The following is a 14,199-nucleotide window of genomic DNA, read 5'->3' on the forward strand; positions in this document are numbered from 1 at the left end:
TCTGCACTAAGCGGGATCTCCGTGAGCCTCTAAGTCATGACAGGATCGGACCGTCTAGTTCAATTTAAAGTCAGCCGGTTCATACGCTTCCCTCAGATGAACAGTCATTTGGCATAAATGTTACCATCCTGCTTGTTGAAACTTCGAGGCTCTAGAGTTGTGCTTGTAATGTCGTCGTCTTCGCCACCTACCTGCATACACGCTTGTTAAATTTCCACTCTCTCGCGCTGTGGATCGAAAACGTAGTCTTCATCACCCTCCATCCGTGCGCATGGAATCATCATCAGACGAGCAAGCAGCAAACCACACGAAATGACGTAAAATTAAAAGCAGTTCAATTTAGATATAATGTCCAATGCTAACGCAATGTGGTCACAGAATAGTAATTAAGCGACCTAAATTTCCTTGTTTTGAATCGGTTCAGTTCGTAGCCCTTATTGCAATTGTTGTGGTAAATGCTACTGCAGTCTTCTGTAGATATTGTTGGCGCATATTAGTTTTTGTACAAAGATACAACAACGCACTCACTCATTTTAGTAGTGCACGAAGATAACATTGAAATCTTATAAGTTCTGCGCACATGTAATCCCACTCACCAAAACCAGCGCTTAATTCCCCTCCTCAAGAAAGCGCCGAGCCTGATCCCCAACAACGTCCTCGTGACTGGAGGTGATTTTAACACCCCAAACAGTACCTGGCGTCACAGCTACAGTCAGATAAAGGGCAGACAATTGCGGCAAGACTCCCTGGACATCAACCTCACACTCATCACCAATCCCACTGGCCCGACCAAGACGGGAAATTTCGTTACCCGAGACCCCATGCTCAATCTTTAACTACGACACAATGGTCGTCACCTGGAAAAACATGGTGACAGACTTTGGAAGCGATCATAAGATTCTGGATACTATCCTGCCGACCACCTATAAGCCCATACCAGACAAGCAGGAATTCAAGTGGACCGACTCGAAAGAATTGAGGTTGGTCAGAAAGGTGAGGCAAGCTTCTGCGTCAATCTCCGATATCGAAGAATGGACGCGCGAACTCAACGCTACACCAGAAGCGCCGCTAAGACTATCCAGATGGACAGACGGACAGGAGTCCAAGGAGGAGCTGCGCTAAAAATATGGTGGATTTAACCTTTCCAGATGTCGGTTTATGAAATTCCTTGTCATGCCTGATCTTGCGGTTTTTTCTTGAAATTAACCAAGCCGCGGCGGACGCATTTCAATGCAGTCGAAACGCAAAGGCGCCCGTGTGCTGTACGTTGTCACTGCGCGTTATAGATTCTCAGGGGGTGGAAATTTTTCCGGAGCCCTCCACCATGGCACCTCTTTCTCTCTTCTTTCACTAACACCTGCCTGCCTTCCCTTAGGGTGCGGTTCGGGTGCACGCAGAGATGCCAGACAATTACAGCGCCATTTCCTTTCCTCAGAACCAATTTTCCAAAAACAATTTCACCTTTTTGCAAGTTTTTTCTTGACGCGAAATTTATTTCTGAGCAACACTTTTTGCTGAAACATGATACGCTTATTTCTTATGTATGTAGCTGTTCAATGACCAGAACCAATAAAATTGTGCGAGTTGTGTTCTTGCGGTTGCGTTGTTGCAGAAAGGATGGCTTTACGAATCCATTGTTCTTGTTTATCCCATTATTACAGTATGAAATTGGTGGTATCATAACAACATCGGTTCATTGAAAAGGTCCTGCTTTATGTGTAATACAGAAAAAGCAATTTCACTAGTATAAACAAAACGAAGCCGTGAGATGTTTGTTTAGTGCATCTATAAAAACAAAAAAAAATCATTTAATCTCTCTTAACAGTATGATGTGAATAAAACAACCTGCTTCTTAAGACAGACATCAATTTTTTTTTCACGTGCTGTTAACATTTTTTTGCAAAACTGGCCTCATATTTTTATGAATGGGCGTCTCTAGTTCAGGCTTTTTCTTCACTAAGAGAGATTTCAAGTATCCTCTCAAGCCACTCTGGTCCCTTATTTTACTATATTATGTGCAGTATTATTTCTGAAAGTATCGTTCATTTTTTGAAGTCTTAGTTCGGCTCCCTCTTTTCAAGACCAATATTGGTTTTGGTATACAATAAATTCCTATACGTTCTCTCTTAACTCTAATTCGTTGATTCTTTTCTTTCTTACCAACTGGCTCCCTTCTTTCCCCAAATGTTGGCTATTTCATGATCTCATCAATTTATGGTCACTACATTTCACTATTTTGAACATCTCCACATCCTATCCTAATATAAAGTGTGCTTCATTTTCAGTTGCTTAATTCAGGATCTCCTAAGTACACTTCCTTTTGTCCCTATTGCCGAAGAAGGTATTGATTACCCGTTCATCATTTCGATCTGCAAACTCCAATAACAACTCTCACATTCTATTTTCAGAACCCAGCCGATAGCCTCGTACTGCGTGGTCTGCAGGCTGCTTCTGTAGCCTTGCATTGAAGTCGTCCACCAGTATACTGCACACTGCTTTTATTTTAGGCGCTGCCAATTCGACGCCTTCGTAGAACTTTTTGTCCGCGTCCTCACGACGACTGGAAGTAGGTGCCCAGCCGTACTTATTTTTCAATTTGAATCAATTATTGAGCTCGATTACGGTAACTAGCGCTATTTCATTAAGGCTCTAGGCTTCCTTTATGTTTTCAGCTGCTTTGTTAACCACCAAAGGACTACGGGAGCTAGGTGTGGGATGAGAGAAATAATCATGTATAATTATTTATAGCAGGAAAAGGAACAACGGTTCTTCTTGAAGAATTCTCTGACGTGCTAAATTCAGCTCTTGATAAGAATCAAGTCGCATGTTCTCTTTTTCTGGACGTAAGCAAGGCTTTTGATAGCATCTGCCACGTTCTTTTGCTTGATAAACTTTCTGCGCTGGGATTTCGAGGTTCGTTTTTAGAACTGCTTACTAACTTTTTACAAGATAGGCGCCAATATGTGTCGATTTCAAGATTCCATAGCGATTTCACGGCAATTACCTCTGGAGTCCCGCAGGGTTCCATATTGAGTCCTTTATTTTTCAATCTATACGTTAACGACCTTGCTAACAGTATGCCACCTTTTCTGTTTCAGTATGCGGATGACACTGTTATTGTTGCATGTGCAAAGAAATACACTGATGCTGTTACAGCACTACAGATAGCAGCTATTAAAGCCATGGACTGGTTTAAGTTTAATCTTATTAATGTTAATACTTCTAAAACAAAACTGATCTGTTTTCATAACCCATTAAAACAAGTTGAATTGACTGACCCTGTTTATTTGCATACTTCCTCTTGTTTTAATTGCAACTGTGTACCAGTAAAATATGCGCATTCGGTCAAATATCTTGGCCTGACCTTCGACATTGATCTCTCTTGGAACTCGCACCTTTCTTTTGTTTGCCAAAGGCTTCGTGCTGTATCGTGTGTCCTGTATAACATTAGATATTTTATGCCTTTTTCTGTCCGTAAATGTTTTGCACATGCTCTAGCCTATAGTGTACTTAGGTACGGAATTACTGTTTATGGTCACTGCACGGTTCGCTGGCAACACAGGGTGAATTCGCTTCTGCGTTTGCTTCTAAAGAATATTGCTTACGACCTGTCCATTCGTAATGACATTGATATTTTTAGAAGACTAAAGCTTCCAAGTTTTAACTCTTTATTAACAGAAACTATTGTGCTAAAACACTTCTGGTACAGTCAGTTCACCGTTCCATATGTTCCTGCTCGGGATCTAAGACCAAAATACCGCTACTGCATTCCTCGCTCCTCAACCCGGTACGGAAAGCGCACACGTCATTACTATGTACAGTCTTTGTCAGAAGTTTAGAGCCCACGGGGTTCACTTCCAAGCTTTATACTAGGACTCCAGGAGCATTCCTGGAAGTCCTACCTATTGCAGGAGGCAGTACCAGAAATCTTCTCATGTCCAGGAAATTTGGAGCGCTCGACATCCATTAAGAATGACACAGTGAGGCTCAAAAGAAAACCCCCTGGGCTCCAAACTTTTGACAAAGGCTGTACCTGCCTGTTTCAATAGCTTGCCTCCTACTGTACTCCGCATGAAAACTAAATACACCCTGAAAAAAACTTTGCGGTATGTCTCCGCGTTGCTTCCTGCCCCGTAGTTATTTCATCTATTTACTGTATTAATTTCAAATTACTGTAATCTCTCTAGATGCTGTAATAGTTATATATTTGTTTCACTCTGTTTGGTGACCTTTTTCTTTTTTTGCAAAGTTCATTGCAACGTTTCTATTTTCCTTTGTTTTGCCAATGTTCGCTGTCTGCCAGGCGCTGCCACTCAAGCCCTTTGCGACTTTGGTAGGCCTGATTTATGTTGTCTGGCAATTGACATGAATAAAAGTTCTATCTATCTATTTATCTATCTGTCCATCTATCTATCAAATACACCAATTTGGGTCGCTTTGTTGGATTGGCTTTCGGAGTTGAAAGAGGTCGCGTAGAGAATTCTGCGACTTTTCGACCCCTTTAACGTTAAGCAATGCTCATCAGCAATGTCTTTCACTGGCTCAAAGAGGCCTTTTCGGTACCCCGGAGTTCAATTGATGAGCACATGCTGGAAATAATGCTAGTGAAATATGCAGATAACATGGCTCCCGATTATTGAAAAGGGTGCTCTGAAACAAAATTTCATAAATGGCCCCGTGTTGCCTTTAACCCCCCTGTTCTCTACACACGAGTGCTCAGTTGTCGTCCTCACAACCAAATAGATGCCAAGCCAAGCACGAGCTTTGGGACGTATTGAATCTTCTTGCCGGGGCTGTTTAGCTCCGGGCTCTCCCCGGATCTTATAAACGCAGAAAATTCGGCTCGTCGTAGCTGCTGTCAACGTTGACATTAACCTGCCGTCGGCGTCCACATTAACCTGCCGTCGACGTCGACATGTGGACAGTAACCTGTTAACTTTATCGCCTCGTACCCTTAAGGCGGAAGTTAAATGTCCCTCATCGAAAGAGCCCGGGCAGCAGCATACGCCAATAAGCTCTTTTGATCCGCACCTAAAGCTGTTCCATTGGTATGTATATGACTTTCTTGCCACATCCGCCGGGAAGATTCAAGCCGTTCCCTTGACCACCTAAACTGCCTCCAGCTGACCATACAATTCACCATAGAAGAATAGCAAAATGACACCATTCCATTCCTGGACATCCTTGTTCAAAGGACAAGCAACCGGACTGCAAAGTCGTGCATCGATAGCACACCCATACTGGTCGGTATCTCAGGCTTCTTTCACCACCCAATGTAAACGCATTGTTGCGTCTGGACTTTTCGCCAGCGCGGTCAACTTGCGCTCAAGCCCGAGCAAATTCAGCGCCGAGCTTCTGATCGTAAGGAGGGATCTTGACAAGAGCGGGTACCCGCAACAGATGCTTACGACCACAGAGCGCCGCTTCTCGGAGAGTAATTGCGAAGAAACGGTCACAGAATGTATCCCCTATGCCCCAGGCGTCAGCGGGGCCCTAGCCAAGGTTTTCAAGGATTTCAATGGCCATATCTTCCACATGTCATCAATCAAGACAAAACAAAACTCGTTAGAGTGAAAGACTCAGTCGAACGCTTAAGATATTCCGGAGCCGTCTACAAAATTTCGTGCAATGGTTGCGAAACTGCATTCATCGGCGAATCATTCAATTTAACAAGCATTTGAAGCAATATCCGATTGACGTGGCCAACAAACCCGCGGATTCCTGGCTCAACATTGCCACAGTGCAAAACACGCCAACGATGGAACAATGCCTCGATCGTCGCGACGGAGAAGCATTCATTATCACGCCTACTTCTCGAATCACTGCACACTCGAACGACGACGCATGTCTTCAACAGGACGCGGAGAATTTTTCTTGACGTTTACGCATCATACACATAATACACAGTACACATCCCAAACACATGTTGCTAAGTCATACACTCCACAATGCGTTCACTAGGTGCCCTTCTTGCACGCAGGTACCCCTTTGACATGCGTTGCTTGTCCGCCTAGTACGCAGTGAGATGCGGTTCGAAGACCAATGCTTTTTAATTTCTTCTTTCATTTGGAACTTTCTGGGTCTTTTTTTTTCGCCTTAAGCAGGACGAAGGCCGACGCCGGGTTTTCAGCAGAACCATGTTCTTGCGCTATCGCGCAGAAGGCGTTCCCACTGAGTTTCCACTTAGAAACTCGGGTGGGAACCTAATGCGGTCTAGACCTAATTGCGAGGAAACTTAGAAACTACTCCGCCACCTGGTTCTCTTCCAGTATTCCTTGAGCAAAGCTAGCTGCAGCATATTTTGAGACATTTTCTCTACACGGCGTAGGAGAGGTGACTCCCTATGAGGCATTCTACCATGCCATGTCATTTATCTAGTCCATTAATTCTGCCTACAACGATAACTCTTGAACCATTACGTACCATGCAATATCTGAAAGGGCCCTTTTTGTAGCTCTAGGCTATTTTGGTAAAGTGCTGCTGAAACAATGTACTCCTAACGCCAGTATCGCGAACAACACACCAATATATAAGGAAAAAGAAAAAAAACAGCGAAGCTTCTAAGCTGGCAGCTGCATTAGTTCCCCATCAGTGGTTCCGGCTGTCGCGAACCAAAGAGGATAGAAAAGTGAGCGGTATAATGCGGCAACGCCGCTATTTTTCATTTTGCAAAAATTTTTACGCGTCATTACTGCACTGATGTCCTGCTTGTATAATAAGAAAGGCGTTAACACAAGTTCGCGTCAAACGAAGAAGAATGAAGAAAATGCAGCTTGGCAGAAAAGGTCACGCTACAATGTCTTCTGGAAGCAGCGACGGGCAAGAGTGATTACGTTTCGCAGAGTTTGAAGTTTCGTCTAGTTTGTGTGCTTCTCGACGTCCGACAATTAGCCCATTACACATTAAGCATGTTTCGCAAAACAGTAGTTTCATAAACTTGCCTCGGTGAGTACAATGGAATGTTAATGAAATTGGCAAGCAAAAATAGGCCTTTGTTATTAACTGCAGAAGCTCCCTCCCTCCATGCTAGTGCTCTGATATAGACCATATAGCCTATTCGCAAACTACACAAACGAAGTAGCAGTGGTTCGGTGCTTTGTAACGTATAAGGTGGTGACGCCGATGTTAAGTGCTGGTGATGAAAGTATACGAAAAGTTCTTCCTGGTTTCTATAAGAGTTCTTGTCGCCATTTGACTGCACACACCAATTGCTCTAATTATATGTTAACGTCTCGGGGCAGGGCCTCTGAAGCGAATACCGGACTGGCTTCGGCCCTGTAGTGATGATACATGCATCCATGCGAGCTATTTTCTCTTAACTCTCTCTCCGCGAACGGGAGCTAATATTTTTTCATTTACTTGTTATGCTTTAAAATTGTGCTCCAGTAGTCTCATCTATCTACATAGATATCATCAGTAATATCTATCTTCAACCACATTCAAGCCGGAGATATAATGTGGATCGCTTTTTCTAAAAAAAGTAATATTTCCCTTCCAGGTCATTCTGTCTTCGTTGTGTGAGCCGATGGGGCCGCCAGTAACGCTGGCGCATATGTGGATGCATTAGGTGAGCTAGATGAAAGAAAAAAAAACGTATGATCTGCAACATTGGTAATCCAGTGTATGAACACCATTGATTTCATATTTCCTGAGCCGAAGTTTCAATGTTTTCGATTCCACACCGCCTTGTAAACGCAAACTACAGACTTGCTGTCGTAAAGCGTTTTGCGCTGGATTAACTGTTCCTGCAAAGAAGGTGTCTTCAGCGTTTTTGTGTGGAGTTACGGCACCCTAGAGTAAGTATCAACGGACCTTAAAAGGAGGTCTGGATTAGTAAGATCTTCCTTCACAGACCGCCTTTGCGAATACAAATCTGGCTGCCATGACTGCGTCGCAGCTGAGCTGACGCGGTCGCCAGAACTCGTCGGCTGTGATAAAAAACTTCGAGTTAAGCGAACTTGGGCCACCGCTGTCCTCTGTATGATAGCAGTCTTTTGATAGCATAAGAAGCGCTGAAGGTGGCGAGATTAAGAAGAGACGTTAGATATTTTCTTAGATTGAATCCAAACCAAAATATTTGTGTCTTACCGCAGCATATTGGAAGAGAGCAACAGTGCTTAACGCACTGCGTTTTCACTCTTTATTAAATGTGCGACATTACACCAATAGTTCTGGGCCCCGCCACGGTGGATCAGTGGTTACGGCGCTGTGCTGCTGACAGGAAAGACACGGGTTCGATGCCTGCCACGGCAGCCGAGTTTCGATGGAGGCGAAATTCTTGATGCCCTTGCACTGTGCGATGCCAGTGCACGTTAAAGAAGCCCAGGTGGTTGAAATTTCCAGAGCCCTTCACTACGGCGTCCCTCATAGCCTGAGTAGCTTTGGGACGTTAAAGCCTAATAAGCAAAGCAATAATTCTTGTTTAATAATATCAGCAAGACTAATTTAACGGCTTGCAACATGTTTCTGACCTTTCCAAAAATAATTTCCTGCCTCTTTTCGAAGAAAAAGTAGTAATTCATGTCACAGAAAAAAATGCGCTGTGTTGTTTTGAATGAAAAAAAATATTCATGTCGCACTTCCACTTCCGAAAGAGCGTAGGGGCGAAAGCGTTTTCCGCACCACTTTGACTACCCCTGTGGCACTGAAGTTACCACTGGATGACGTCACACCTGATGAATGATTAATTACTATGTAATGGCTATTACAAATTAATGACTAATTACTAATAATGACGCTTAAGGCTCGCATTTACGAGTGTAACGCGACGTGTTTAAGCGCTGCCAGGGAGTCCACGGAACGGAACGCCATCGCCCGTACAGCGCGATGCCTTGCCCGTTGGAAACACTTTTGAACGCAATGCATTTTTCAGGAAAAGAACTGTGGCAATAATTCTGTCATCTCGGTGGATACCCAAAGCACGCCGTAAAGAAAGGGAGAAAGTTGGAGTGAAAGAAGGAAGAGAAAGGGGTGCCGTAATGGAGCAAATGAAAATTGCATTTGAGGGAAGGAAATGACAGAGTAAATGTCTCACATGTCTCGGTGGACACCCTTCAACCGTTAGCCGCGCCCCCCACCGGCGCGCCGGTTACTGAAGAGGGGAGGAGGTAGCGCCGCTGCACGGCGGAGCGGCCACAGTTGGCGCGGTTCCAGCACGCGGACGGACACCGCGAGCATGGACGGGTACCGCGAGCATGAGCCATTAAACGCTCTCGCCTCAATTTTTCCAGATTTAACCATTGTCTCGGATCCGCAATGCGTGACAGCAAATGGTAGTGGATAAATTTCAGAATCTCGGTTTATTAGTCCTGCGATATCTCACTACGCGATCTTGTTTGCAGTTCGTCCCAGCGGCTTTGGGCGGAAATCGGTGCAGTCGTACTTAGCAGGGGAACTTGGATGGTGTTGGATACTTTGGCATGATACAATTGTTGTAATCATCTGTCTCTATTCATGTGCCATAAAGTTTATTTAATAATTGCAATATAAGCATTCTGGAAAAGCGCCAAAAAATTGGCTGTGGTTTAGCTCTCGTTAAACCTGAAGGATTGCGAAAGCAACATCTGCGCGTAGCGATTTATTGTTGCGTGAGGTACATTGCCCAGTCGCTGTTTCGCGTGCTCTTGCACGACTATACTGCGTATACGCGAGGAGCAAGTTACGTAACTACGCACAACTGACGTGCCTCACGGCGCGCGCTCGCCTTCCTTTCCTTTCCTATAAGTGATCGGAGTGTAAAACGTTGCCAACGCCAAGGCCAATGAGCACAATGAACGCCGATGGCCAACGCCGATGGCCATAGGTGTTCCTCGCCTTCCCTCTGGTTTAGGTGTCCACCGAGATGTGGACACCTCGCCCTCACTTCATGCTACGAATATCCTGGCATAGCAGAGCTAAGCCACTGCCAAATTTATATACTCCACAAACCACACAGATGACGATGCGCAATCGCTACTGCGCATCAGAGGCAGAGAGAGAGAGAGATAGGGAGTCTGTCGGCGAGGCGATGGAGAACGCGCGGCGGCGGCGGCAGCTCCAGCGGCGGCCCCTGCACGCCAGCTGTGCGCCGTGTGACGTCACCCGCTCCTCGTGCATGCGCAGCTTGGCCTTTCCAGAGCTCCGCGAAATGGCTCGGCGACTAGCGTAGTGTTGCTTTCGCAACGAAATCGCAAAGCAGTAAGCAGGACACCAGCCGCAGTTGCTCAGTGATTAGGGCGCTAGACTACTGAGCCGGACAGAATACCCGGGTTCGAACGCGACCGCGGCGGCCGCATTTCGATGGAGGCGGAACGCAAAAGACTCTCGTCCCGTGTGCCGCGCCGTTCAGGTGTCCTCTGAGATATCCAAAACAGATAGCGCGCCATATTCTTTCCTTAAAAAGCAATTTAGCAATTTATTAATTTTTATTGCTAGACAGTGCGTTATGTTCTCTAGTAGGCACCGAAAATCCTATAGAGCGATGGAGCTAGAGGAAACATTTTGAGCAAGCCATGCTTTAGGTATTAAAGCACACGACGATGTCGCAGTTTGCCTGTAGTGTACCTTGCTAGTAAAAAAAAAAATCCTGAGTGAAGGTAATCGCAAGCACTCCAGAAGTTTACGCATTATAATAAAAATAACCATTTGTGAGGAATGAATTCAAAAATCCTGGAAGAGAGGTTGCTTGGTCGAGCGCACTTTTCCTAAATTGTTGGTTTATGGTTTATGGGGTTTAACGTCCCAAAGTGACTCAGACTATGAGGGACGCTGTAGTGAAGAGCTCCGGAAATTTCGACCACCTGGGGTTCGTTAACGTCACATCACTCAGTACACGGGTCTGCAGAATTTCGCCGCCATCGAAATTCGATCACCGCAGCTGGGATCGAACCCGCGTCTTTTGGGTCAACAATCGAGCGCCCTAACCACTGAGCCTGCACGGAGGTTTTTCGTTGGGCGGTTCATTGAGCTTTCTCAACCGCTTGACCGTTTAAAGAGGCTCAATTCGCTATTTTTTGCCCTGCTCACAATAGACGAAACTTATCTGTTTTATAATCATCTGCAGCAGGCATACCGCTGGCCTTGCAATCTAATTATCAAATTGATACAACTGCTCTTTTAAGCGTTAGCTGCAACCAACTAACAAAATATTGCCTCTTAACCTGTTCGCGTTTTCCCCCAATTTCCTCGACGTGTGATGTAAGGGCTGCCATTTTTCCCCAAAAATTACTCCTACGTACCAAAAGCATCAGCATTCACATCTTTTCTATAGAGTGTTTCAGAAGTTGGTCCCAGCTGCGAAGGTGTATGAACTATGTGGCAACACTATTCCTCTGGGCCTGCTCATTAAATTATGAAGAAAACAGGATTATAAGCGATGAAACACAAGAAGGAAAACGGGGAAAGAAAAGATGGCCGAATGGTCGGTGTAAGGGATCGTTAGTGTACGCGGGGTCATCGGAACGCGGCTGGGGGTGCTCAAAGCGGAGCGTCTCCTTTCTTGGCACGCGGCCGCTCGCGAACGCGCCGGGAACTACGGGTGTCCCCCGCCCCGCGGTACCGTTTCGCGCACGTGCTGGCGCGAAAGTGTATTTGTCTTTGTTTTTCACTTTTATTGTGCTATGGAAAGGGCGTTTTACCCTACCGAAGCTGGAGGGCTGGCCATGCTCTCGGTAGACCAATCATGTGAGGAGTGTAACATGATTGGTTGCTACGAAATGTGGGCCGGGCCTTTAGATCTTTAAAACCGGACCCCGGAGCCGGAAGCGGGGTTCTGCGCTAAGGTGAGATGCAACGCATCTTCGGCTACGCCGAGTAGGGGCCTCCCCTAGTATTAGCCAGTTCCACCTTTTGTTGTTTGTGTTGTTGCCGTTGTATCTAACTTGTATATTCTGTGTATATTTGTATATAAATCTTCAGTTATTGCCTTTTTTTATCCCTGCGTTTCAACACATCTTGAGACCGTCTCTGACGGGGCACCCCTGGTGCGAAGATCAAGCTTCAGTCTTCGAGTTAAACCAACCGTCTCTGGCCGGGCACCCCTGGTGCGAGGAAAGAGAAGGGAACCTGTGATCTTTACTGGCGCAGTCGACAGGATCCTGCGGCCAATGGAAGACGGCGCAGGAAGAAGATTGAACGCAGAGAGAAAGGCGACGGTCAGGCAACAGCAGCGTTCGAGAACGGACCTGCAGGGAGAGACAGCGGCAAGGACCACGGGAGTAGTCCAGCGACGCGAGACTGCGTCCGGTCCAGAAAAGCAGCGCGTCGATAACTCGACAGTCACCGGCGTCGCGAAGCAAGGCGACAGCAGCGGGCACAGGACCAGCGGCGTGCGACAGCTCATCGCAGCGTGCGGTGAAAGTGGAGGTGGACTCCGACGCCAAGGAGCTGGCAATGCGGATCGACGCATCGAAACCGTGAGTTTCCTTGGTCGCATTGTTCACGTCCCTGTGTTCGAGCTGAGGGGTACGGAAGGCGGTATGGAGAGTTATCCAAGTCGGCCCTCACTCGATGTGAGTTACCAAGTGGAATTAGCGAAGGCGCGCTTAGCGTACTTTCAGGCTGAACTTGCGAAAGTGAATGGAGGAAAGGCGCTGCTGTGCGAGGAGAAACCTCAGGATGTTAAGTGCGTCTTGGAGGAATTAGAAGCAAAGCGCCAGCAGCTAGCGCTGGAGCTCGCTGAGCTCAAGGAGTCTAGGAAAGCTAGTGGACTAGCGAGGGACAACTACTCCGAGTCCCGAGAGGTGAGGCCGCCGGTGCTGGAAGACAAAGACTTATGCTGCTCAAGCACAGGTGGAGGAAAGAGCAGTCAGGTCGCTGTAGGCAATCAGCCGATATGCGCGGACGCCTCTTTATTGGGAAATGCCGCAGAGAGCGAAAACGAGATTTCTGAAGGGATCACAGCTTCGCCACTGCGGACGGCTAGCAAAGAAAAAGAGCAGCCCAATTCTGATGGTCTAGGGCCAGTCGAGACCAAATTGTCCGAAACCAAGCAGGAGAGTGATCTAATTCCTGCAGGCTCTATGACTAAGATTGTGACCTCCGACACGGAGCTAGTAACCGGTGAAAATCTGGCGTTGCTGCAAACACACACTGTGTCGGCCATAGGGCATGAAGTGCCCCGCAGCGTTCCTGGTGACAACAGCCCTACATCCGAGGCAGAGAGCGGAGGTGGGCCCGCTGGGCCGACCGGGCAGAGCACCGCGCAGTTGTCGAACGCACCCGGTGTGTGTCCGGCCAGGTCATTTGAGGGCCCGGAAATGAGTGGCGACTTGCCGCAAGGCAAGCTCGGGTCAAGTGACTGCGAGGGAGCTCATGGAGCCTCGGAGTTAGACGATGCCACGAAGCCGGCAAATGCCTATCAAGCAGGCAACGGCAACGTCAGTGTTTGCCCGAGCAGGAACAGGGCAAATGGCTCGAAGAGAGGCAAAGTAGAGAGAGGCAGGTGCATGGCTTTCACGCTGAAAGTCGACGCGAGGAACAGTATGTTCCGTGCTAGAGGTCGGCATATCAAGTGCAGCAAGACTGACTGTACTGCTATATTTGGACGGGCCAGGGGCTATGCTCTTTACGCAGCACACGTGTCGTACTGGTGCGCCGGAGAGAGAGTGCTCTGAAGTGCGTCGCATGGTTGGAGATTTTCACCTATCGGTGACCAGGACGTTTTTGATCCTGGAGGGCACCGTCTTTTCAGTTCACGCCCCGTTGTGGCGCCAGCCTAATGAGTGAGTTACCGTTTAGGCGTTAATTGTGTTACTGGCAACACGTGGTGGCTCGAATGTACACAGGGACGCTCGGTGCGACTAAGGAGGCTCACGTGGGCATTGGGCGAGTGCTGTGAACGCTCCAGTCGCGAGTGTCTGTGTCTGTGTGCTCATTCGCGAGCAGGACGACGGCGTGCATGCAGGCGAACTGGGTGCAACGCACCAACTTGGACGCTGTGTTACGGCGCACGGCAGGCATGCCACTGTGTGTATTTAAGTGTGCATTTTGCGTAATATTGTGTTGGTGCCCGTGTGAATTTTTTTGTTTTTGGTTTTGTTGGTGCCAGTGCTGGTGTAGCGGCGGCATGTCACCCACAGGGTGGTTTTGTGACCCGTACCGATCCCTTTGTTTTAATTCTAAAAGTGGCATTCGAGCCCTTTGTAGAATCTTGGGAAGGGCGTGTAAGGGATCGTTAGTGTACGCGGGGTCATCGGAACGCGGCTGGGGGTGCTCAAAGCG

General features: G+C 47.1%; 1 protein-coding gene across 1 annotated transcript in view; it reads left to right on the forward strand.

Moving 5' to 3' along the window:
• The window catches only part of LOC149370796 (uncharacterized), a 588,963-nt gene extending 574,967 nt beyond the window's left edge, over positions 1-13,996 (forward strand). The window contains exon 2 of the mRNA XM_089563173.1: positions 12,126-13,996. Coding sequence (XP_089419299.1) covers positions 12,456-13,592 — 1,137 coding nt within the window. The 5' untranslated portion in view covers positions 12,126-12,455 and the 3' untranslated portion in view covers positions 13,593-13,996. The remainder of the gene's footprint in view (positions 1-12,125) is intronic.
• The last annotated feature ends 203 nt before the right edge of the window (positions 13,997-14,199 follow it).

Source organism: Amblyomma mixtum, chromosome 1 (genome assembly GCF_055824585.1).
Source record: "Amblyomma mixtum isolate Tamu chromosome 1, ASM5582458v1, whole genome shotgun sequence".
Lineage (NCBI taxonomy): Eukaryota > Metazoa > Arthropoda > Arachnida > Ixodida > Ixodidae > Amblyomma > Amblyomma mixtum.